The sequence below is a fragment of the Panonychus citri genome, unplaced genomic scaffold, assembly GCF_014898815.1.
Source record: "Panonychus citri isolate SS breed McGregor unplaced genomic scaffold, ASM1489881v1 Contig00141, whole genome shotgun sequence".
NCBI lineage: Eukaryota > Metazoa > Arthropoda > Arachnida > Trombidiformes > Tetranychidae > Panonychus > Panonychus citri.
In genome coordinates this window covers 1,079,404-1,103,073 of record NW_026515546.1, presented here as the reverse complement: position 1 = coordinate 1,103,073, position 23,670 = coordinate 1,079,404, and the positions used below count along the sequence as shown (strand labels likewise).

General features: G+C 32.7%; 6 protein-coding genes across 6 annotated transcripts; 2 read left to right on the top strand and 4 right to left on the bottom strand.

The window, feature by feature from the left end:
• Nucleotides 1-4,192: 4,192 nt before the first annotated feature.
• LOC128395427 (uncharacterized) lies at nucleotides 4,193-6,605 on the bottom strand. The gene is made up of 2 exons (XM_053355855.1): nucleotides 5,014-6,605; nucleotides 4,193-4,889 (listed from the first exon to the last, which is right to left on the bottom strand). The coding sequence occupies exons 1-2, from the start codon at nucleotides 5,462-5,464 to the stop codon at nucleotides 4,351-4,353; spliced, it is 990 nt and encodes a 329-aa protein (XP_053211830.1). The 5' UTR covers nucleotides 5,465-6,605; the 3' UTR covers nucleotides 4,193-4,350.
• A 5,218-nt stretch (nucleotides 6,606-11,823) lies between these two features.
• On the bottom strand, nucleotides 11,824-17,307 carry LOC128395577 (uncharacterized). The gene is made up of 7 exons (XM_053356022.1): nucleotides 16,886-17,307; nucleotides 15,354-16,036; nucleotides 14,269-15,259; nucleotides 12,962-14,218; nucleotides 12,683-12,888; nucleotides 12,447-12,595; nucleotides 11,824-12,368 (listed from the first exon to the last, which is right to left on the bottom strand). Exons 1-7 carry the CDS (start codon nucleotides 17,114-17,116, stop codon nucleotides 12,193-12,195), a joined length of 3,693 nt encoding a protein of 1,230 aa, XP_053211997.1. The 5' UTR covers nucleotides 17,117-17,307; the 3' UTR covers nucleotides 11,824-12,192.
• Nucleotides 17,308-18,897: 1,590 nt separating this feature from the next.
• On the bottom strand, nucleotides 18,898-19,521 carry LOC128395576 (mitochondrial pyruvate carrier 2-like). The gene is made up of 2 exons (XM_053356021.1): nucleotides 19,315-19,521; nucleotides 18,898-19,247 (listed from the first exon to the last, which is right to left on the bottom strand). Exons 1-2 carry the CDS (start codon nucleotides 19,438-19,440, stop codon nucleotides 19,023-19,025), a joined length of 351 nt encoding a protein of 116 aa, XP_053211996.1. The 5' UTR covers nucleotides 19,441-19,521; the 3' UTR covers nucleotides 18,898-19,022.
• Nucleotides 19,522-19,594: 73 nt separating this feature from the next.
• LOC128395574 (rRNA-processing protein FCF1 homolog) lies at nucleotides 19,595-21,381 on the top strand. The gene is made up of 4 exons (XM_053356020.1): nucleotides 19,595-19,760; nucleotides 19,839-20,024; nucleotides 20,112-20,210; nucleotides 20,273-21,381. Exon 4 carries the CDS (start codon nucleotides 20,756-20,758, stop codon nucleotides 21,314-21,316), a length of 561 nt encoding a protein of 186 aa, XP_053211995.1. The 5' UTR covers nucleotides 19,595-19,760; nucleotides 19,839-20,024; nucleotides 20,112-20,210; nucleotides 20,273-20,755; the 3' UTR covers nucleotides 21,317-21,381.
• LOC128395820 (prefoldin subunit 3-like) lies at nucleotides 19,689-20,488 on the top strand. The gene is made up of 4 exons (XM_053356303.1): nucleotides 19,689-19,760; nucleotides 19,839-19,943; nucleotides 20,112-20,210; nucleotides 20,273-20,488. The coding sequence occupies exons 1-4, from the start codon at nucleotides 19,689-19,691 to the stop codon at nucleotides 20,486-20,488; spliced, it is 492 nt and encodes a 163-aa protein (XP_053212278.1).
• On the bottom strand, nucleotides 21,379-23,643 carry LOC128395573 (acyl-CoA Delta-9 desaturase-like). Its single transcript, XM_053356019.1, has 3 exons — nucleotides 23,160-23,643; nucleotides 22,396-22,601; nucleotides 21,379-21,942 (listed from the first exon to the last, which is right to left on the bottom strand). Exons 1-3 carry the CDS (start codon nucleotides 23,493-23,495, stop codon nucleotides 21,492-21,494), a joined length of 993 nt encoding a protein of 330 aa, XP_053211994.1. The 5' UTR covers nucleotides 23,496-23,643; the 3' UTR covers nucleotides 21,379-21,491.
• Between the last annotated feature and the right edge of the window lie 27 nt (nucleotides 23,644-23,670).

The window sequence follows — 23,670 nt, the reverse complement described above, 5'->3', positions numbered from 1 at the left end:
GCTTTTCAAGATACTCAAATAATCAGTAAAACAATAATTACCGTTATCAGCATCACCATGAAACCTTATCAAGGCTCAAGGTGGTTATCGTTAGTGTATCAATTCAAATTTATCTTAAAAAGAAATGAGTTTCTAATGAGTTAGATTTTCGTCATATTTCAGATTATCAATCAACCATTCGAAATTTGACCAATTGGAAACTATTCTTAGAACTCGATTGACTGATTAGAATCTAAGTAAGTTCAAAGAACCAGATTTACAAATGATAAGTAAAATGATTAACATTGCAAACGATTTCGGCAAAATAGACCAACTTGATTCACTTTCAAGTGACTTAGCTAATTATTGGCCTGATCTTCGTGATGCTGTTGATGGTCCAGATGAAAATGTTATGAAATTAATACAATTATGGTTATGTGGTCGCGATGACACTTCGCAATTACTTAAACTACCGACTGATGATTCGGGAGTACGATTAAATGAATGACCGAATAGATGAAAGACCAAATTATTCACAATCGAAAGTCAAGTGCAACCGATTACATTTATGACAATACGACAAGTGAGTCGATACAAGAATAATTCCATCATTTCTAAGAACTGAATCAAACATGGAGTTGGAAACAACAACTTTCTGATCAACTTTTTTAGCTCATGAATGTAATTCCCTTTTTCTGTCACTGGAAAGTGGAAGTGTCACAAAAGTCCTTTGGTGACAATTTAAACCTTTCTTTCGCAGGAAGATAATATACTCTCCTAATCGTGCCTCAATTCTTCAATTAAATGAATTTTATCTAGAGTAAGAAAACAATCAACAGGTTGCTCATTAAAAATCAGCATCGCTTCCAGAATTAGAGTAAAGATTTTAGAAAACAATGTTTTACTGTTTCAGACGCAAGAAAAGTGTATCTCAGATTGTGTTTGATCGAATACTAGCAAACCCAAAACTTCTGCATAGCTTTTCGCGCTCTGAACATTGTGACCTTGAAATGACCTTAGATTGTGTCCTTCGGGAATTGACCTTGAAAAGTTAGATGATTCACAATAAACTGGATTATCAAATAGGATCTAAGATACGAATCTCGACCATTTTCTCTGAACTCGAAAAGTCAATGAATATCGAAATAGTCAGTGATTATTCAGTTACTCAAACGACATCAGATCAAGTGATTATCCGATTCCGAAATCGAAAAACCAAACAATTAAACGCATTTTTATTAATCATGGTTTTCATATTATTAATATTATAGTAATTGAATGAAAATCGTTGACCACGGTAATTGGATTAATCTAATAATTTACTATACTTTTGACATTCAGCTTGAGGTCAAACACTTAATGATCGTCGATATTCACCATGGCCTCAACTTTTTTCGCGACTTAATTATTGTAAAAATGTTTAAACATTGAGGTTAAATTGTAAAACCTTCTTGTTGTGATCAACACTACAATCAACATGAAAAAATTAACTCATTAAAAAAGCGATACAAATTTTCACTGGTGATGAACATTTAATAGTTAATAGATGTTAACGATAATAATCAACTAAAAGAAACGACAATGATTAAAGAGGCGAGAAATTTATCAATTGAACCGATTTATTTACCGAATATTTTTGTCAATTTTACTCATAAATATTTCGATGATAAAATCCATTATAAAACTTGTGCCAGGATATTGAGTCGCTTTCGTTATCATAGATATGGACTTGCATGGACGAACAAGAGGCTGAAAAGATTTTCTTTGATTATTTTCTTCGAGAAAGTCCAACTGTTAATAATTTTCTCGATGGTGCGAATCTTTTTCAGAAGATTTTCCTTTCATTCGTTTGTTTAATTTTGAAGGTTGGGTCAGTTTATGACCAAAATGACCTTAAACCAGTTTAACAACAATTGTTACTTTTCATAACCAGTTCATCTCTAAGATGACCTTTGAACCACTGTTTTCTTTGTTTGAGGCCAGTTTCAGACAGAGAACTGTGGCCATTTTAGTTTCGGTCAGTATACTGTCTCGTATAGGGTAATTGTGGTAGATAAGAACTGGTTTAGAAAGAAAAAATTGTTTTTTTTCCATTCAATTTGTTACGAGTTTATGTTCAATTCATTAATGATTTTCTTCAATTTAGAATTGTGGTAGCGCTTCTTTTGACTTGTTTTTCCTCATCTTCAATTACGGTTTTCAAAGTTCATTCGTCTTAAGGTCAGTCACAGGTTCTACATGGAAAATCATTTTCAAATAGTATTCATAAGTGAAATTGCTTATGCTGATTTTCCTGAAATCAATCCCGATTATTTAGTATCTACATACACAGCGATGAACACCAAAGAAAAATGTGATGCTCAAAACGTTTTCATCCTCTTCAACACCTATCTTGGAAAAACGCCTTGTTATCCTGCAATTAAAGAACGACAAAGTTTCAAACATTTGGAATATCTCACTGGCCAATGTATGATTCCAAGTAATTCTCGTCTACCATGTTATCATTATCCGAAATGGATTATCAAAAAAATGGAGAATATTTTTATTCATTTTACTTATAAATATTTCGATGATAAAATCGATTATAAAACTTGTGCCAGAATATTGAGTCGCTTTCGTTATCATAGATATGGACTTGTAACCGAACAAGAGGCTGAAAAGATTTTCTTTGATTATTTTCTTCGAGAAAGTCCAACTGTTAATAATTTTCTCGATGGTGCGAATCTTTTTCAGAAGATTTTCTTTCATTCACTGCTAAAAGTTACGTGAACAATATGGATTATATCTCGTCTACCTTCAATCGTCTTAAGATGGAAAAAGAACCAGAATATCCATCAGAATGGATCATCGATGCTTATCGATCTTCAATTGATATTTTCATGGATAAAAATATACCAAATCTATATGCTGATTGGAAAGAGATGATTGATACAATGGAAAAAAATTTCGTCGAATCAACAGTTGATAATCTATCAGTAGATTATGATGTGAAATTTTGTTCCAAAGTAATTTCTCGATTTCGGCGTCGAAAAGACATAGATACTCTAAGCGAAGAAGAAGTCGAAAAGTTATGTTTCAATGCTTTTCTCCGAAATAGTCCAACAGTTCGTCATTTTCTCGATGATGCCAATGATTTTCAACGAGTTTTCCTCTCATGTGCTGCTAAATTTTACGGATCTGATGCTGATCTTAAATATATTGTGTTAATTTTCAATGAATTGAAAATGAATGAGAATCAACAGTTTCCTGATGAATGGATTATCGATACATATCAATCGTCATTAGAAACTCTCAAAACTCATATCGAGAGAATCGAAAATTATATGGAAGAAACTTACAAGACAAAGATCGATCAGTTTATCTTGGCAACCATAAAGTATTTTAAGAGGAATTTTGATATCAAATTCGGTACCGAGTTAATCAATTGTTTCTTGAGTCGACCCGCTTACGATAGATACACTTTCAAGGAAGTTACACAAGCATACGTGTATGTACAAGGATACGATTGTTGTTTAGCTTTTAAGTAGATGTTTGACCAGATTCGTAAAATGGCCCATTTTACTGTCTAAACTTGGCCTCTAACAAAGAAAACGGTGGTTCAAAGGTCATTTCAGATGTGAACTGGTTTAGAAAGGATAACGATTTTTGTTACTCTTGTTTTAGTTCAATTTTGTATTTCAAAACATTTCATCTCGTATCAACATCGTGAGTTTTATTTAGACAGTAAACTACTAGATAATGAGACGGGCTTGTAACTTGTTACTTCGTTATCGTGACGAAAACATTTTTAAATCAAGTTATTAATACTTGATCTTTAATTGTGACACATTAGAAACAATATCATACATGTACAATCTGAAGAGAGATAGATTCTGTAGAAAAAAGTTCAACCAAAAAGTTATAATAAAAAATTGGTCAACGTTTAACAATTGATATTGATTGTAATTCCATATCAATCAAATTCCAATAATTTGATTTAATTGTTACAGTTAATTCACTTTTTACTTAATAACCTTTTTTTTCTCATCGAAAAGTGAAAACTATTGGATAAAGTTCAATTTGCTGTTGGATAACTTTCTTTTTTTTTAATATTGAAAATTGGAGATTATATTGTTTACAATTACTTCAAGATATTTTATTTGGCTTAATAAATAGATTTGAGGTTAATACAGTTAATACAATTTAAAGAATTATAAAAATATGAATTGAATGAAAGGTAGAAAGATGATTAAAACAATTAGCAATTTGAAAGGTTTAAATAATGAACGGGATTAATATTTACAAGGATGAAAATCAAAAAACAATAATTTCATTGAGAAACTTTTTGCTTTGATAATAATTGAATGAAAATAGTTGATTACGACAATTGGATTAATCTAATGATGATTTACTATATTTGTGACCTTCTTCAGCTCGAGGATAATTACTTGCTAATCGTCGATATTCACCATCTCCATCACGATCACTATTAATTGCTAATTTACCTTCACCGAATTTATTATCACCGAATTTGCTTTCACCAAATTTACTTTCACCGAAAGCTGATTGGAAAGGATCACGATCGAAGCCACTTTTACCTGAGAAATTGTGTTTACCACCGGTTGATTCTCGTTCCCTGCCATGGAAATTATTTCCTCTCTGTTGATTTTTACCTGAACCAAAATCACCTGACCTGAAGCCTCTCTGATCAAAACCATTAGCATTAACTGGACCGTTAGGATGACCATTACCATGTTCACCATCCAAAGGGAAACCTTTATCATCAAATCGTCGTTGATGACGAGCTGGTGAGCCAGATGATCCTTTCAACTCTGAAGCAGCAGCGATATATTTACCATGATGACCAATCTTATGGTGCCCATGATGACCACCATGATGATCGTGATGATCGTGATGATCATGGTGTTTACCTAAATCATGAGATTGAAAATTATCATTAAACTGAAATATTGATCTTCGATTACAATATCATGATATGATCCTGACAATTTGCAATTTGAGTTAAATAATCGACAGTTAATTCAATCAACTTACCCCAATGATCCTTATGATGAGTTCCAACATCGAACAGCCATTTTCCCTTATGACTGTCACCGCCATTGAAATAAACTCCAGCTGAATCTTCATTACCTGTTCCTGGCTCATTGGTTTTAATTGTTGCCACGAATCCATTTTTACCTGCAGTGTATTTAACTAATCGTAATCTACCTTTGGCATCATAAATACCATAGGAACCGACAACATGGCCTCCCTTTTTGGTGAATTCACCATGTTCCTTGCGAAAGTTTTTATTACCCCATGGATCATGAATATCATATCCAAATGAGTATTTTCCCCAACCATTTTGTTCACGATAAATGTTTGAATGACCACCACCATGATGATGAGTACCGATGGTCAGCTGACAGAAGACCACAACAATTAAACAACAAAGTCCAATAGGTGATGAAATAAATCTCATTGATGGTGATTGACAATGAATCATCTTTGATTGTTGCAATTAACAAACTTTTCACTTTCTATTTACTATTGTATTGTATTGTTTATAAACAATTTCAATTGTTGTTCTTAATTGTCCAAACTACACACTGACTGATCAACTGATTAACCAGTCGATTTATATACTTTATATATTGATTTGAGATGATAACAATTAGTTGATCATGATTATCAATTGTCAATATATCTTTTGAAACCTCCCATTAATGGGCATCCTTTTAATCCAGTTCTCTTAATTGTTAAGCTTAATCGTTCAAATTATTTTCTTGTTTACTATCATGTTATTATCTCGGAATGGGTTCAGCCTTCAATCAATTAATAAGGAGTTGACCTGCTCAAATTAACAGTAATCAACAATCTGATCAAATCAAATGTTGATCATTGTCATAAACATCAATATCATTTGATTCTTGTCGCGTTGATTGAAGGATAAGGACAATCAATTAATCACTTTGTTAATCATCAACTTTTTTCGCAACTTACTGATTGTAAAAATGTGTAAACATTGAGGTTAAATTGTAAAACCTTCTTGTTGTGATCAACACTACAATCAACGTGAAAAAATTAACTCATTAAAAAAGTGATACAAATTGTTACTGATGATGAACATTTAATAGTTAATAGATGTTAACGAATTGATAGCAAAAAATATAATCAACTAAAAGAAACGATAATGATTAAAGAGGCAAAAAATTAAACATTTGAACCAATTTAGGTTTCATGAGCTAAAGAATCAATGAGAAAAAGTTAATCACAATTAAGATACTTCCGTAAATTGTGAACATATTTTTTAACAGTGAATTGAATTGTATCATCATCAATATTAATTGTTAAACAGCGGAAATTGAATCTCAATCTCTTTGGATGCATCAAATAGATTAATTAGTTTCAATTTCGAGACGAGTTAAGAAAATGAGGGTTTTAAAGCAATTAACTGACAATGTTTGTCCATTTAATGGTTTTGATTTTTTGGTGGATTAGTAATCAACGATTATAACTAACATTTTGTTTACACGTTAATACAAAGTTTCACCGGAAGAAATTGATGACTTTAGCCTTCATATTGCGATTAATGATGAGTCCATGGTGATAATGGCAAATGCTGATGAGGTAATTATGATGATGATGATAATTTGATAGAAAAGAAAATGCAAATTTAAAGAAAGACCAAAGTGCAAACTGAATCTCTAATAACGAAAGAGATTGTGTATTAGTACATTGTAGATTAACAATTGGAACAACCTGTTAGTTACCTAGATAAAAGCTTATTAGGAGTAAAGGTTATTTGCTCTCTAGCAAAGGCTTCAAATTATCGCCAAAGGGCTTTGGTGGCAGTTCCATTTGCTAATGACAGACAAAGGGAATTACATTCAGAAGCCTAGACAAAGCAAATGGCACTTGAAAGGTCATTTCAGAGATGAACCAGTTTTGCAAGAATAACAATGTTTGTTTTTTGGTTTCGACCATTTTTGTTTCTGTCTATATTAAGGTCACTTCTCCGTTAAACTTTATCAGCAAACTTTTCTTTTGGTTCTTTTTTCAGTATTTACCCTTTCCACTACCTTCAAGTTTAGTTATAATAATGAGCGTTAATGAGTTTCAGTGGACTTTTCTGCGGGAAATTGCTTTTTCTGATCCTCCAGAAATTAAACCTGATTATTTAATGTCTACATACAATGCCATGGACACTAATGAAGTGAATCGTGCTACTCCTGAGGACATCGCTAGCATTTTTTTCAGGTTTAATGAAAAAAATCGGTGTACTAAAAGTGTCAAAGAGCAATGGCATTTGAAAGAGAGGCGTCCTGAACGTCTTTTTGGACCAATTATGCGTCCACATAACTATTTAGGTGTAATTAGTGGCCAGGATGGGAATATAAAAAAAATGGAGAATATTTTTATTCATTTTACTTATAAATATTTCGATGATAAAATCGATTATGAAACTTGTGCCAGAATATTGAGTTGCTTTCGTTACGGAACTTCTGAACTTGTATCCAAACAAGAAGCTGAAAAGATTTTCTTTGATTATCTTCTTCGAGAAAGTCCAACTGTTATTAATTTTCTCGATGATGCGAACATTTTTCAGAAGATTTTCCTTTCATTTGCTGCTAAAAGTAACATCAATAATGTGAATTATATATCGACAACATTCAATCGTCTCAAAATGGATCAAGAACAAGAATATCCGTTGGAATGGATCATTGATGCTTATCACTCGTCTTTGGGCATTTTGGTAAATGAAAGTATACATAATACACTTGGTAATTGGAAAGAGATGGTTGATTCGATAGAAAAAAACTTTATCGAATCAACAGTTGATAATCTATCATTAGATTATGATCGGACATTTTGTTCCAAAGTAATTTCTCGATTTCGACGTCGAAAAGACATAGATACTCTAAGCGAAGAAGAAGTGGAAAAGTTATGTTTCAATGCTTTTCTCCGAAATAGTCCAACAGTTCGTCATTTTCTCGAAGATGCTAATGATTTCCAACGAGGTTTTCTCTCATGTGCTGCTAAATTTTACGGATCTGATGCTGATCTTAAATATATTGTGTTAATTTTCAATGGATTGAAAATGAATGAGAATCAACAGTTTCCTGATGAATGGATTATCGATACATATCAATCCTCATTAGAAACTCTCAAAATCTATACCCAGAGAGTCGAAAATTACCCGTATGATGATTACAAGAATATAATAGAAACATTTATTATGTTAACAATCAAATATTCCAAAAGAAAATTTGATTTCAAATTCAGTACCGAGTTAATTAATTCCTTCTTGAATCTACCCATTTGTGATGAATACAATACTAAGGAAGTTTCTTATTTATTTATGCGCGCACAGGGATACGATTACGATGAGAACAGTGGTTAAATTTGGAGTAACAATACAACCGATTTCTTTAGCTCTTGTTTTTATAATCATTTCATAATTCGTATTGTGATTTATGAAGATTTTTAAAGAACTAAAAATGACCTAAAAATATGTAATCTCTCAATAGCTAGGAGACAAATTCTCCTTCTAAATATACATTTATCTAATTTTCAATCAATATTTACATAACCAATTGTGATATCATGATCAGTAATTAAAATATTAACAACAGTTGAATTGTTGTCACAATATTTACTTTGATTTCCTTTATTCAATGAAGTGATCAACAGGTAGGACGATGATCAAGGTGAGTTGAACTTCAATTCGCGAAAAGCTAAACTAATATTATTACCCTGAGGTACACTGATTTTCCAGGAACAATTTGAATTACCAGAATAAAGGTTAGGATAATTTGGTGTCTCAATTGCACCACGAGTTCCCTTAATTGTATTGGTACAATTGGTGGCATAATTTAATTTGAATCCTTTAAAAGCAACCGATGCATCAGTGACCATTTTAACCGTAACCGAATCGGACGTTGATCTAATTGGTTCGGTGATTAGTTGATCACCACAGGCTCGTAAAAGTCTTTTCGATTTATCATCTGGACCATCGAAAATGTCTAATCGATCATGAGTACATATTTGATGCGATTCGAAAGCCAAATCAACGATGTTCAAAATAAGTCGAGATCCTTTAGATGTTTTAATTATCCAAGTACATTGAGCATTATGATTATATGGGAAAGGATAATTTGGTGATATGATAAGTCCACTAGCCGATTTTAGTACACCACCACAGCCCGTTTCGGCAATGTCATATTTTAAACGGAATCCTGGTCCAGAGACACCGCTATCGGAGACAAACAGTATGACCATTGTATTTGAATGAGACACAACCGGACTTGGTAACTTGGATTTACAATATCGGCCAACCAGCGGAGCTGAAGTATCTTGACCATTGTAAATTTCAATATAATCAAAGACGCATGTATCATGTGATTCAAGGTCAATTTGCATGAACTGAACTCGAATCTGATTATTTTCAGGTCAATTATTTTCCATAAACATCGACGTGAGGCTGGATAACGTCTCGGATAATTGGGACTGACAATCTCTCCATTGGTGCTCTTAACGTTCCACCACAATGTTTAGATCCATCGATGAATGAATAAGAAGCGACAAATCCTTCAAATGAAATCGATGTATCAGTTTAAATTTTAAAATTAATTGTTCTTCACTTGATTGGATTACCGGTGGAATTGAATTACCACAAAATCTGATTTAAAATGGATAATCAGCTCATTCAAATTCGAGGTAATTTGATCTGGAATTTGAGAACCACAGAATCGTTCCGTTTGATTACTAGAACTCACTCCAGGATCTGAGATTGTTATATAGTCTTGATAACAGTTTGGTGAATCTTCAAGGTCGAAGGATGAAAAACTTAACTGAATCACTTTCTCCTGGGGAACTTGAATATGATAAGTACAGTTTTTCATTGGAGGATAAGTATAAGGATAGTCAAAGTTACACTTTCGACTTGGCTCCAAGTTGAACAAAGTGAATGTCAACTGGATGATGTATCCTTTAGGTGCACTTAGAATCCCGGTACACTCTGTAGCATGAGAATAATCTAGTGTCTTACTAGCAAAACGAGTTTATCTGATTGTGTCGTAAATATATAAATTGGTCTGGCACAATGTCAGTTCAAAGGTCATCTTAGAGCTTTAAACCAAATGGTCTAAAGCCAGACTAACAATTATAGTCCTTTCCAAACTAGTTCTTCTCTTGGATGACTTTGAAGCCCCATTCCATTTGATTGAGGTCAATTATTGACAATAGATCAGCCATTTTAGTTACGGTCAGTCTTGAGCCACTTTTCAAAAACCATTACCTATTTTGTTTCTTATTATTTTTGTGCATTGCTCTTTGACAATAATCATTCAATCATGATAAATTACAATCATTTCCAATTTACCGTAATAAGTGAATTCGCTGTTTCTGATCCTCGTGAATTAGACCCAGATTATTTGGTGTCAACAATTTACGCTATGAAAATCGATGGCAATAAGCTTCCAACACTTGATTCAATATCTAAAAAATATTCTCGCTTGGTTGCGAATTACTTGAAGGGCCTTGAGAAGCGAAAAACATTTAATTATTTCGAAACTTACAACGAAAGCAGAGGATATCCAGTGAATGAAAACCAACGTTCGTCGATTATTCAGTCTAAAGATCTTATCGAGAAAATGGAGAATATTTTTATTCATTTTACTCATAAATATTTCGATAAAATCGATTATAAAACTTGTGCCAGGATATTGAGTCAATTTCGATATAATACATTTGGATTTGTAACCGAACAAGAAGCTGAGAAGATCTTTTCTGATTACTTTCTTCGAGAAAGTCCAACTGTCAATAATTTTCTCTATGACGCCAATCTTTTTCAGAAGATTTTCTTTTCGCTCGCTACAAAAAGTTACGTGGACAACATGGATTATATTTCGTCGACTTTTAATCGTCTTAAGATGGATGAAGAACCAGAATATCCATCGGAGTGGATCATTGATGCTTATCGATCTTCAATGGATATTTTTAGGATGGAAAAGCGTAAAATCGCTTATCGCGATCAGAAAAAGATGATTGATACAATGGAAAAAAATTTTGTCGAATCAACAGTTGATAATCTATCATTAGACTATGATTGGACATTTTGTTCGAAAGTAATTTCTCGATTTCGGGATCGAAAGGACTCTGATCTTCTAAGCGAAGAAGAAGTCGAAAAGTTATGTTTCAATGCTTTTCTTCGTGATAGTCCAACAGTTCGTCATTTTCTCGAAGATGCCAATGATTTCCAACGAGGTTTCCTCTCATGTGCTGCTAAATTTTACGGATCTGATGCTGATCTTAAATATATTGTGTTAATTTTCAATGGATTGAAAATGAATGAGAATCAACAGTTTCCTGATCAATGGATTATCGATACATATCAATCATCATTAGAAACTCTCAAAATCTATACCCAGAGAATTGAAAATTATCCATTTGATATTCCAAGTCAAGAATTTCTTAAACACGTTAACTTGACTATTGATCATTTCGTCATTAACATTGATTGTGAATTCGGTACTGAATTATTCAATTTATTTTTCGACAAGTCAAATTACCACAAGTTTCCGGTCAATACAGTGACTCGAATATTTCTTCATGAAAATGGCTATAATATTAGCTCATTTCTCTGAACTGAAATCATATTTACCTTCGTAATGAATTCAACTTGTTCCATGCAAAGGTTTTTATTTCTCCATGAATATCATATCCAAATGAGGATTTTCCTCAACCATTTTGTTCACGATAATATTTTCGGCTAAAAGAAACGATAATGATTAAAGAGCCAATCAGCTAAATCAATTAGTCTCAATTTCGAGACGAGTTAAGAAATTGAGGGTTTTAAAGCAATTAACTGACAATGTTTGTCCATTTAATGGTTTTGATTTTTTTTGGTGGATTAGTAATCAACGATTATAACTAACATTTTGTTTACACGTTAATACAAAGTTTCACCGGAAGAAATTGATGACTTTAGCCTTCATATTGCGATTAATGATGAATCCATGGTGATAATGGCAAATGCTGATGAGGTAATTATGATGATGATGCTGATGATGATGATAATTTGAAAGAAAAGAAAATGCAAATGCAAATTTAAAGAAAGAACAAAGTGTAGAAATGAACAACAATAGGTGGGTCAAAGGTAAAATGATGAAAAAAGTTACAATAGTGTAAAGGGTCAAGCGATCGAACATAAAATGATAGATAATAATTAGGTTATTTATATTTAAATTGTTCATGAGAATCATGGGATAATTTTCTCCCATTTATCAAACATTGAGCGAGATATTCGCTTGTCACAATTGGAATATTCATTTGTTGCGCTTTCTTAATTATCGGACTTGGACAATTGGTATCGGCAATTATTAAATCCACTGAATTACTGGCTTTTCCTATGTAAAAGAAAATAAAAAACAATAGTTAGTTTTGATAAAGGTAATCAACTATAAAAGCATCAACAATTTACTTACTAGTTGATGAGCCTGTTGCCGGTGGTAAATTAGAAACAATAATTGATGAACCAGTAATTAACACTGGTTTCCATTTATCAATTAATTTAGTATCAGCGATCATTATTTTCAGTCCTTTGAATAGAAATGCACTTTTCTTGAATACATTTCTGTTTGGTGAAACAAGAAAAGATAAAAATATCAAATAAATATAAGATTAAAATAGAAACCACCAGTTGAATTAATAATCAACATACTTGTCTGATGAAAGATTTGATTTGATTAAACTATAGCCCGAGGGTAAAAGATATTTTGATTTTTGGAGTAATTGTCCTTCACGACAACATTCAATGACCCAGGTATGCATTACACAAGGAATACCACCATGTAAACATTGCATGTAAAGAGATGATTTTAAATAAGTGTAAGCAATCAGAACGGTTTCATTGATTTCAGTGCATTTCTGTAAAAAGAAGAGAGCGAAAAAAGTCACAAATTAATTTGTCATGAATCAAAGCACCGTTAAAACAACTTACCCGAGCTGCATCAACATCTGAAAAGATTTTACCTGAACCCATTTGGATTTGTGTGGTTAAATAGTCAGCGTCGAAAGGTATACTAGAACCGGCCTCAGATGAGTACATTTCACCGTTCGATTTATTAGTTTTATTAGTTGTTGTTAAAAGAAAACCAATACCAGCGAAAAGATTACTTCCCTCCGGTGGAATTGGACCAAGAAGTTTCTCTTTCTCTCCTTGGTGAATTAGAGTTGATAATGTTTTCGAGGCAGAATTGGTTGATGAAGATGATTTACCACCTGATGATCGTTCATTTTTTGTTGAAGATGAAGATGAAGATGAAGAAGAATCACTAGTTTTCTTATTCGAAAGAGGTAAAGGAGGTGGATATTTGCCCGAAGTTTTCTTTGTCTTGGATGATATCTCACTTGATGGTCGATTAGATGAGGATGGGCTTAATGAGGGCAAAAATTGTTTACTAAATGATGTACTACGACTTTTTGTACTCTTGTAACTGTTAACTGATCCTGTATCCGAATCACCATGTGAACCAAGATCATCGCTAGAAATTGTTTGACTCGTAATTGTAGTGGGCAGAGACATTGAAGGATTAACAGTATTGTTATTATTAGATGATTGTGGTAATGGATTTGATGATGAGGTTATTGGTTTGGTTACCCGTGACCTTTTAGGTATAATATTATTGAGATCAACATCGGCAAATTTGGATGCATTAGAAGGCAATTTTGATTGTTTACTTAAAAGAATAGCAGCCATGTCAGAGGTTAGAAAAATTTTACGTGTTGGATAACGTGTTTCATCATTTTCAACCTGATATTCAACATCAATTCCTTCACGAACGAAACATTTTTTAATTACTCTCTGAGCACAACTATCATTGGTATAAGTTAACATAACCTGTTGACCAGGAACCAGGTAAGGAATTGAGATAATTTCACTTTCATGGACAGATCGTTGTTCACCATCATCAAAAGTTATTAACCATTTGGAATCCATTTGGGGTGATGTTGCTTTTCCAGGGTAAAAGTTTTTATCTCTTGCCCATTTTGCGAAAACTTGATTATCCTTTTCAATATGTCGAAACTCGGGCTCTCTTATTCTGTCAATAACAATCTCAGGAATAGAAACCATATTCTTCATTCTTAATAGTGAAGAATCACCATGTAGAGAAAGTAAAACAGAAGCTGTTGCCCGGCGGGTCTCTTCATTGTCTATCAATTCCTCTTTTTTTGTTGTACTCTCATTATCTTTAATCTTTACACTATCAGAATCCCTGTCAATCCAGTAGATCCTTTTTTCATCACCGGAGGTTCCTTTTCTTCATCGATACGTTTTCCATGTTTTCTCATCCTTTTACTCGTAGTGTTACTTGAAAGGGAAGATATTTTCCTCTTATTTGAGCTTTTCATGGAAGTGGTGGTTGTAGTGGTAGGAGAAGGTGTTGATAATTCCATGATGGTATCAAGTTTATTTGATGAAGGTAAAATTGAGCTGGAAGAATCTAAGGTTGATCTACTTTCTTTATACGAACTTGGTTTACTAGATTTACGAGTTACACCAGACCCACTTGGTTTAGTTCTTGATTCAACATTAGTCGATGATCTCACAGAGAATTTGCTTTCAGTCCGATTTGAATCTCTAGTGTTATTAGCGTAGCTATTAAAGGTATTACTAGAAGAAGCAACATCGCCAATTAAATTGTTTGAATCACTTGAGTATGGAAAACTACATCGCAATTCTCCAATAGTAGAAATTGTAAAAGGACCTTTTTGTTCAAGCTCAGTCTCATTTATACGAACAGTTCCTAAGGGAACAGATGATTCATGTTGGTTAACCACGGTTTCAGCGATGACACGACCTTCATATCGTAATCGATGGACAACACAAGTGGTAGTAACTGATTCAACTTGTACACAAACAGTTCCTGGAGGTGATGATGATAATGAAAAGGGTACTGTTGATATTGTTTGAGAGATTTTAATATTATCCTCTTTCTTTTCATCTCTTGTTCGAATGGGTGAGATATCGATAACTTCAGGTTTGGGTGGTAATAGGATTGGTGGAGGCGGAGGCGGTGGTGGTGCCTCAATTAATCCACAGGGAATTCCTAATGATGATGATGTTAAAGTCTCATTATGCTTTTTTCTTTCCGAATCACAATTGAAAGGTTGACTCGACTTTTGGGAAAGATCGTCAGACTTTTGTGATGATATAGTTGCTTGTGATGAATTCGTAGCTTGAGATGAATTTGTTGACTGTGATGAAGTTTGATAAGAGTTTGTACCAGCAGATAGGCTATGAATAGAAAATGAAAAAGAAAAGAAAAATATTGGAAAATAATTCAAAATAGAATAAGAGAATTTCGATAAAAAAAAGACGATTTAAATACCTTGAAGTACTTGCATTCGCTGAAGAACGAGTGCTCGGCGATTCATCGTTATTAATTGTTAAAATATTCCCAATATTGTTACCTGGAGATGGATCTGGACTGTTAAGTCCTCTACCCTGTTCAGGTGAACCATGATTAACTATATTAGGTGGTTGTGTTAAGTAATTAGGATTATATGAGTGATTAGAGTTAGGCTGTTGTACATAATTGTGAATTGAATGATGAGGAATCGAGTGAGATAAATGTGAATGTGGAGCTAATAGATGGTGAGACATTGAATGTTGTAATTGTTGATGTTGCTGTTGGTGTTGTTGTCTTTGATGTGAAGGATGAATTGATTGTTGATGATGTGAGGATGGTTGATGTTGATGTTGGTGAGGTTGTTGTTGTTGTTGAGGTGAATGATGATGATGAGCTGAATGTGAGTGAAGGGATGAATGATGTTGACTATTACCTCCGATTGAATTTGAGTTAATTCGACCTGTTTGTAAATTAGATGAGTTAGAAACATATGAGTTGTTGATTGGTGTTAATTGATGATCATTTCTCATATCTCGTTCTACTCTTGAATAGGGATGATCATTGGTTGTTCCAGCAAGTTGTTGGTGATTTTGGTCAGAAATAATTTCATTTGAAGCCATTTGATTAGGTGCCATAGTTGAAACGTTGTCAGTGTCATTCATCTGATCAAAAAAATATGAGAAAAAAAAGAATCAAATTAGTAATAAATACAGTGATTGATACATGGAAGGTGTAAATAGCCTTAACAAGAAATAGGAATTCTCTTTGAGATCTATTCTTCTAGGAGAATAAACTGAACTCAAGGTAATATGAATCTCTCGCAATCAAATAAGAGAATCACAATAAATTTGTAGACTAAAAGATATGGTGATGTTTACAAGAGATTTTCAGACAAGACGATGGAATAACCAAGTTTATCCAATTGATTTTTAACAATCGATGAGCAAGAAAGAGGGGCAAATAATGTCCTTGATTTTCAAAAGAAAGTTCAATTAAATAGGGAGATTCAATTTTCCTTCGTTAGAAGAGAATCCAATGAAAAGTATCAGAAAAAGGAAACAGGATGATTCCAAAATACAGAGAAAAAAACAAAAATGAAAGACAAAAAAGACAGAGAGAAAAAGAGAGACAGAGACAGAGAGAGAGTAAAACACCAAGTAAAACAAACAGAGAGACAGAACCACAGGCAAAGGTGTAATTGAAATTTGCTTGATAGTCTTTGAGAAGAGTGAATTAAAATTTCGATTAGATCTTATTAATCGATCAATGGAACAATTTAACGAATTAAAATGGACAATTAAAAATGATGAAATTGTATAAAGAGAAAAGGATATGATGCAAATGTATCAGGTGGTGAAGTAGATTGGGGAAGAAGAATACACAACAGGGAGATGGTTTTTCTTTTCTATTTGATTTTTTTTTCTTTTCATGTGGAAAATTAGGAAAGGAAATAGAAAATTGTTCTTCTATTGATGACGATGATGATCATATGGATTATTCGAAATACTCACAAAAAAATTCAACAAAGCTGTACTATCGTCAAAGGGAAGATACGATGATGATGTTTGCATCTTATTGATGAGACCAGAATTAATCGAGACGTCGGATGAAGGTAGTAGATGAACTTGATTCAATCGATTTGAAGGTGAGGTTGTTAGAGGTGAAGATATTGTCGAAGATAAAATAGGAATGGTTGATGAATTTACAGGCCTGTAATTATAATTAAGTAAATTAGGATTCATGATAAAGAACAACTTAACACAGAGATACTAACAACATAGAGAGATATTGTTAGTGTAACAAAAAAAGAGACAAATTGAATCTAAAAAGGCAGAGAAAGAGAAGTGAGAGAGGAAAGAAAGAAGGAGAGAATTTTCTCTGAAAGAAAATGAAGATGATCAGGAATGAAGAAGCGATGTAATTGAACACATGTGCAGGAGAAATAGAGAGTAAAAGTGAGAGTATTTTCCTTTAAGCGCCATTGTTAAAATCTATGAGATTTTCTAATTCAATTACAATTGAATTCTAAAAGAACAATTAACCAATGAAAGAAAAAAATAAATGTTTCAATTTGGAGAAAGAAAGAAAAGAAGAAAATTTTACCGCAAGTCCAAAGAAGATCAACAATTGAAGATTAACTTAAGAATATTCCAAAGAATCACAAGATGATTGTTCACATTTAAGAATTAATTTAAAATCGAAATGTAACATTGAAGATTAAAAGAAAATAATTAATTAATGTCATGGAGAAACAAAATTATTCCAAATGAAAACAAAGCGAATGAGAAAAAAACAGAAAAGAACAAAAAATCCAATTCATTTTTCTCTCTCAATGTCTTCAGATTATTCGCACTAATGAGATGGTCCCTTTTCTCTTTTCGGTCAAGTGTCTGGTAGCTCGACACTTTCTCCGTGAAAGTTTCGCGGCTTAAGATCGTCGCTTATGCATTAATGAATTTATTGTAAAAATGTACGCAATTGTTGTGTTAGATTTTCTCTATTAAGAGTTACTATTGACAGCGGAACATCTAACTTACAGTCGATGATTTGACCTCTTCCCTTGAGCCGAACCTTGGAAGACTGTTAAAGTTTGGCTAGATGATTTAGAGAATGGAAATATTTAAATGCAATCATAAATGTTAATTTAAAAGAGATTTACACAAAAATCTAGAAAATTAATATGGAATTGATCACCCGAACCCAAACCCAAACGAAACCCATAATCCAATGAACTGTATTGATAACCAATTGAGGTTCGAAATGGCCGATTAGAATTGTATCTCCAATTTAAATTCGATCTTTTATTCTTAATTTCCTTTGGTCCAGTGGGTTTTACTTTCTGCTTAAGTAATGATTGATTTTGTCAATCAAAGAATCTACGATTCGTGAGTGGTGGTGGGCATCCAAAGTTCGTCATTTTGGTTATTGTCCACAATTCGACGCTCTTGATCCTTTTCTAACTGGTTGGGAACATCTTGAACTTTATTCTAGATTAAGAGGAATCCCAGAAGAAAAGATTAAAAAAGTAGTTCGTTGGTCCATCAAGAAACTTGGACTCTACGAATACAGTAATGTTGTTGCTGGATCATATTCGGGAGGGAATAAGAGGAAATTGTCCACTACAATTGCTCTGGTTGGTCAACTATCAGTTGTTTTCCTCGATGAACCAACAACCGGAATGGATCCGAAGGCCCGACGTTTCCTTTGGAATTGTATAATCGACATTGTAAAAGATAAATGTGCCGTCGTGTTAACTTCTCATTCCATGTAAGTTATTAATTGTTGGTTGTTAATGATTCTTTTTCCTTTAAAACTAATGGTGATTTATATTGATTGATTACAGGGAGGAATGTGAAGCTTCATTGAAGGAAGTTCATCTCAATCAAATGGAATATCAAATTGGATCAAAGATTAGAATCTCATCCATTTTCTCTGAACTCGAAAAGTCAAAGAGTCTCGGAATAGTCAGCGATCATTTAACATTAGATTAAGTGTTTATCCGATTTGCTCGAAATCAAAAAGATCAAACAATTTGATGCATTTTAATTAATCATATTTTCATAATTAATTAATAAAACATTTTAGCAATTCTATTAATCACAATAATTCTAATATATACCAACCCAAAGATCAACAATAAAAATAAAATCAAACATTTTTCGATGATAACTTATGATTAGCTACTCTGAACACTTGATATCCTGATGTCAATGCCACAAATACATTTACACTGAATAGACTCCAATTCTTCGGGGTGATGACTAGCGAGTATCGTGACCAAATTACACCAGTTGCAGTTAATGATGAAGATTGTGCGAGACTAATTCTATCAACAGGTCGATTCAAATCAGCTAATCCAGCAATCACAAGACCCTTTTTAAAAAATTAAAAGACAATTAACCAAAAAATAAAATCTCTTACAGAAGTAAACAAACATTACCCATTTAAATGCTGGAGCCCAAAAGAAAACAGTTGTAGGACCAGCAGGATGTTCCCATAGAGGTTTCAAGCCTTTAGGTACAAATTTACCAACCGATGTGATCAATGATCGATAAATTAACGACATCGTAACAATTAACAAACCAATCAAATAAAATTCACTTTATTTACAATTTAACTTTGATTGACCGAAGAAAAGAAAAAGGGACCATCTCATTAGTGCGAATAATCTGAAGACATTGAGAGAGAAAAATGAATTGGATTTTTTGTTCTTCTCTGTTTTTTTCTCATTCGCTTTGTTTTCATTTGGAATAATTTTTTTACTCCTTGTCATTTATTAATTGTATTCTTTTTATTTTCACAATTTAAGTTAAAATGGATTCGAAAGGTGATGATTCGAGCCAAGTGGTTGAGAATAGTCTTGGAATACCAAAAGCGGAATTTGTGGTGAGTGTCTCGTGTTGATTTCTATCTTTTTATCATGTTTGGGGTGAATTCTATTCTCTTTGTCTTTGTTTTTCTTAGGAAGATGTTGGTAAATTCATGGAATTACAGGATAAAGATGCTGCTGCATTGATTCGTAAAGCTGATGAAGATCATCACAAGTACCGATTCATGGAAATGAATTTGGTTCAAAAGAAGAAAATATAAAAACAAATACCAGATATAAAAGAAACGCTCAACATCATTAGTTTAATGAAGAAGCGAAAGGTTATTTTCAAATTTCTATTCTTTTATCATGACGATGATTTTGATGTTCATCTCTTTATTTTAATTTGGTATCTTCTTTTTGTTTAGGAAAATGATGCAGAGATGAAAACAAATTTCCTTTTGTCTGATCATGTCTTCATGGAGGCAATTGTACCACCGACTGATAAAATTTGTCTTTGGCTTGGGGTAAGTTGATCAAAAGTTGATCATCAATTAATAGCTAATGATTATCAATTCTTTTCTTCCAGGCTAATGTGATGCTTGAATATCCACTGGATGAAGCTGAATCTTTACTTATTAAAAATTTAAAAATGGCTTTGAAAAATTTATCTCAAGTGGATCAAGATTTGAATTTCTTACGAGATCAAATAACCACAACAGAAGTTAACATGGCTCGAATTTACAATTGGGATGTGAAGAGACGTCAAGCTGAAAAATCAGCATTAACAGCAGCAACTAGTTGATCATTTTCCATGATAAAATAATCAATTAATACACTTTACTATTCACAAATAAACCGAACTCAGTTTGAAAAAAAAAATCATTGAGATCTTTTGAAAATGGTTAACAAGTTTTAGTTCATTTCTCATCCGCTAGATGTCACTAAACTTGGAATGAATCATTTTAAATGATCACATGTTATTGTTTGACAAAAAAAAAGTAACAATTAATTTGTTGAATATTTAAACGAGTTAATTTAATTTAATTGTGTTGAATTGGGTAAATTAATTATGCCGAAACCACGAGTACCCAAAACTTTAACTCGACGTGATCCGCGAATGAAAGAAATTAAGGAGAAATTAAAACCAAAGAAAAAGAAGGTTGAAAAAAAACGAACGGTTGCAATTCCATCAACAAGTATGTTCTTTAGTTACAATCAACAACTTGGTCCACCATTTAGGATAATTTGTGATACCAATTTCATCAATTTCTCAATTAAAAACAAGCTCGATATGATCCCTGCAATGATGGACTGTCTGTTGGCCAAATGTATTCCCTTTGTCACCGAATGTATAATTGCTGAACTTCAAAAACTTGGAGCCAAATATCGGGTCGCATTGAAGATAATTAAATCTAATTTTGAGGTATTACCTTGTGCTCATAAAGGAACCTATGCCGATGATTGTATCTTTAATCGAGTCAGTGCTCACAAGTGTTACATTATTGGCACTTGTGACAGAGCTTTACAGAAGAGACTGAGAAAATTAACTGGAGTTCCAATTATGTACTTGAAGAATCGTAAATATTTCATTGAACGAATGCCCGATGCTCCGGGAATCGAACCTGTTTAGAAGTTATTTTTTTACGTCTTAATTTAATTGTATTGAAATAAAGATAAATGTGTAAAAAAAACTAAGAGTACAAATGGAACATAATGTTTATTTTTCGTTTACTCAGTTGAATTTTAACTTGGGTTAAACTTTTGCAAATTTGAAGATTTTTTTTTGTTTTTTTTTGATTGTTTGTTTACAAAGATTTATTATTAACCAAACTGAAATGAGTTCCATCACCAGTACGTTCAATACGCTGTTTAAGTACATTGGGTGAGACTCTTTTCAGATCATATGCCCAACCAATTTTGGCCATGAAATTGATCAACATGGTTGTCAAATTGAATCTCATTCCAAGTTCACTAGCAGAATAATCATAAGGGAAAGTATGGTGATAATTGTGGAAGCCTTCACCAATTGCACTAATTGAAACTACCAAATTTTCAGCTGGACTAATGTGTTTATCGTATGGATGTTGTCCCCACATATGAGCAGCGCTATTGATTAACCAGGTAACATGAAGAGTGAAACAATATCGGAATACGGAACAGATAAAGTATGCATTCCAAAATGATTCTCCCCATAGAAATGCTGGAATTACTGTTGGTAGGAAGAAGCAAAAGAGGAAGACCAGTTTGAGGTAATTTCTAAGAAAAAAAAAATTGAAAGGAAAAAAGAAAATTAGATTGCAATTAGATCTCAAATATAAACTAGACACATGAATAAACTAATCATTCAATCTTTTAATATAATTCGAGAGGAATCTAATATCGATTCAAGATAAACTTGATGACATAACAAAAGATATTCCAATTCGTGTTCATGGAATGATAGATGTAAAAGATTAATTGATGATCAGATTAATTGCTGGTGAGAAGTATCTCTATGTCATACTCGTCATCAAAAAAGTAATGATAATTAACAACAACAACAACAATCAGATTGAATGAATAGTACATGAGGTAAGCACACGAGGAAAAAAAAGTGATTTCTTTGTAGAATTATAATCAAATCGATCAATTTAGAAAGTGATCAGATCTAAATTACTATTCTAATCAATTTTTGAGCCATTAAGTTGCTAAAGGCACTTAATTACTTACCTTCTCTGGAATCGGATAATAGGATCAGCAAGAAGATCACTTAAGTCGATATTAGCTCCTTTCCTTTTAACCTCAGGGTGTTTTTTACAAAGAAGCCAACCCATGTGAGCGAAAAAAAATCCACGAGTTGCATTGTGAGGATCAGCATCCGTTTCGGAGTAATGATGATGGACTCGATGGTCTCGTGCCCATTCATAGATATGATTCTGTTTAAGTGGTGGAAGGGAAAAAAAAGAACGAAAAAAGAATAAATATTCTATAATTAGTGAAAAGAAATAAATTTCATTGAACATGAAGCCATAGAAAATCAATTGACCTTGAAAAAAAAGTTGTAAACAAAATCAAATTAGCCAATTGACTTAAGTTATTATTATTGATCAATTGTTAAAATTTTTATATTTTCCCGTTTGAAGTAAGTGTTAAAATTGGAATTGTTGTTAAGATTCTGAAGAAAAATGATTAAAATGAGGAAAAAGAAAAGAATTGACAATTGTTGGTGAATAAGATGAACTAATCACTACAGTTACATGATTATATCACATGAAATGGTGATGGAAAAATATAAACAATTAATTGCGAGTTATCATCATCATCATCATCATTCCAAGAGTCATAATAATTAGTTAGAATACTAGTTTTTACCCTTGCATTAATTAATACATTTCATTTCAATTTCCTTGCTGGTTAGAGATACGCTTTGAATAACTACTTGTTCTGGGTGATTAACATGCCCTCAGGATAAGGGAAAAGGGTTAATTACTTACTTGGAAAGCGATGGAATTAAAGATGCAAAGAATTACTCTTAATGGCCACTTGGCTTTATAAGATCGATGAGACCAAAGTCGATGAGCTCCAGCGGTGATTCCAAGTCCACTGCAAATGTAGAGAAAGAACGCGAAAAGGATTGTTTGCCATGCAGCGGATGTGAGAATTAATTTGATTGAATAAATTGACATAATATGGAGAAGTGAAAAAAGGACAACATTACGCCAAGCAATTTGTAATTTGTGATCAACGTAAACATTATCCTTGTCCTTTAATCCAGTTTCAATTGGTTGGATTTGTTCATCAGTTGATGAGTCAGGAATTCGTGGAGCCATTTTGATAAGAGTAAAACAATTTCACAGAAGAAAACAATCAACAAATAACCAAGTAAAGAATAAAACAAAATCAAATTAAACAGAAAAACCAGTCAAACGAAACAATTACAACTCAACCAATTTTAACATCCAAAGTGATCAACTCTTGGTAGAGATTGAAGATTATAAACAATCG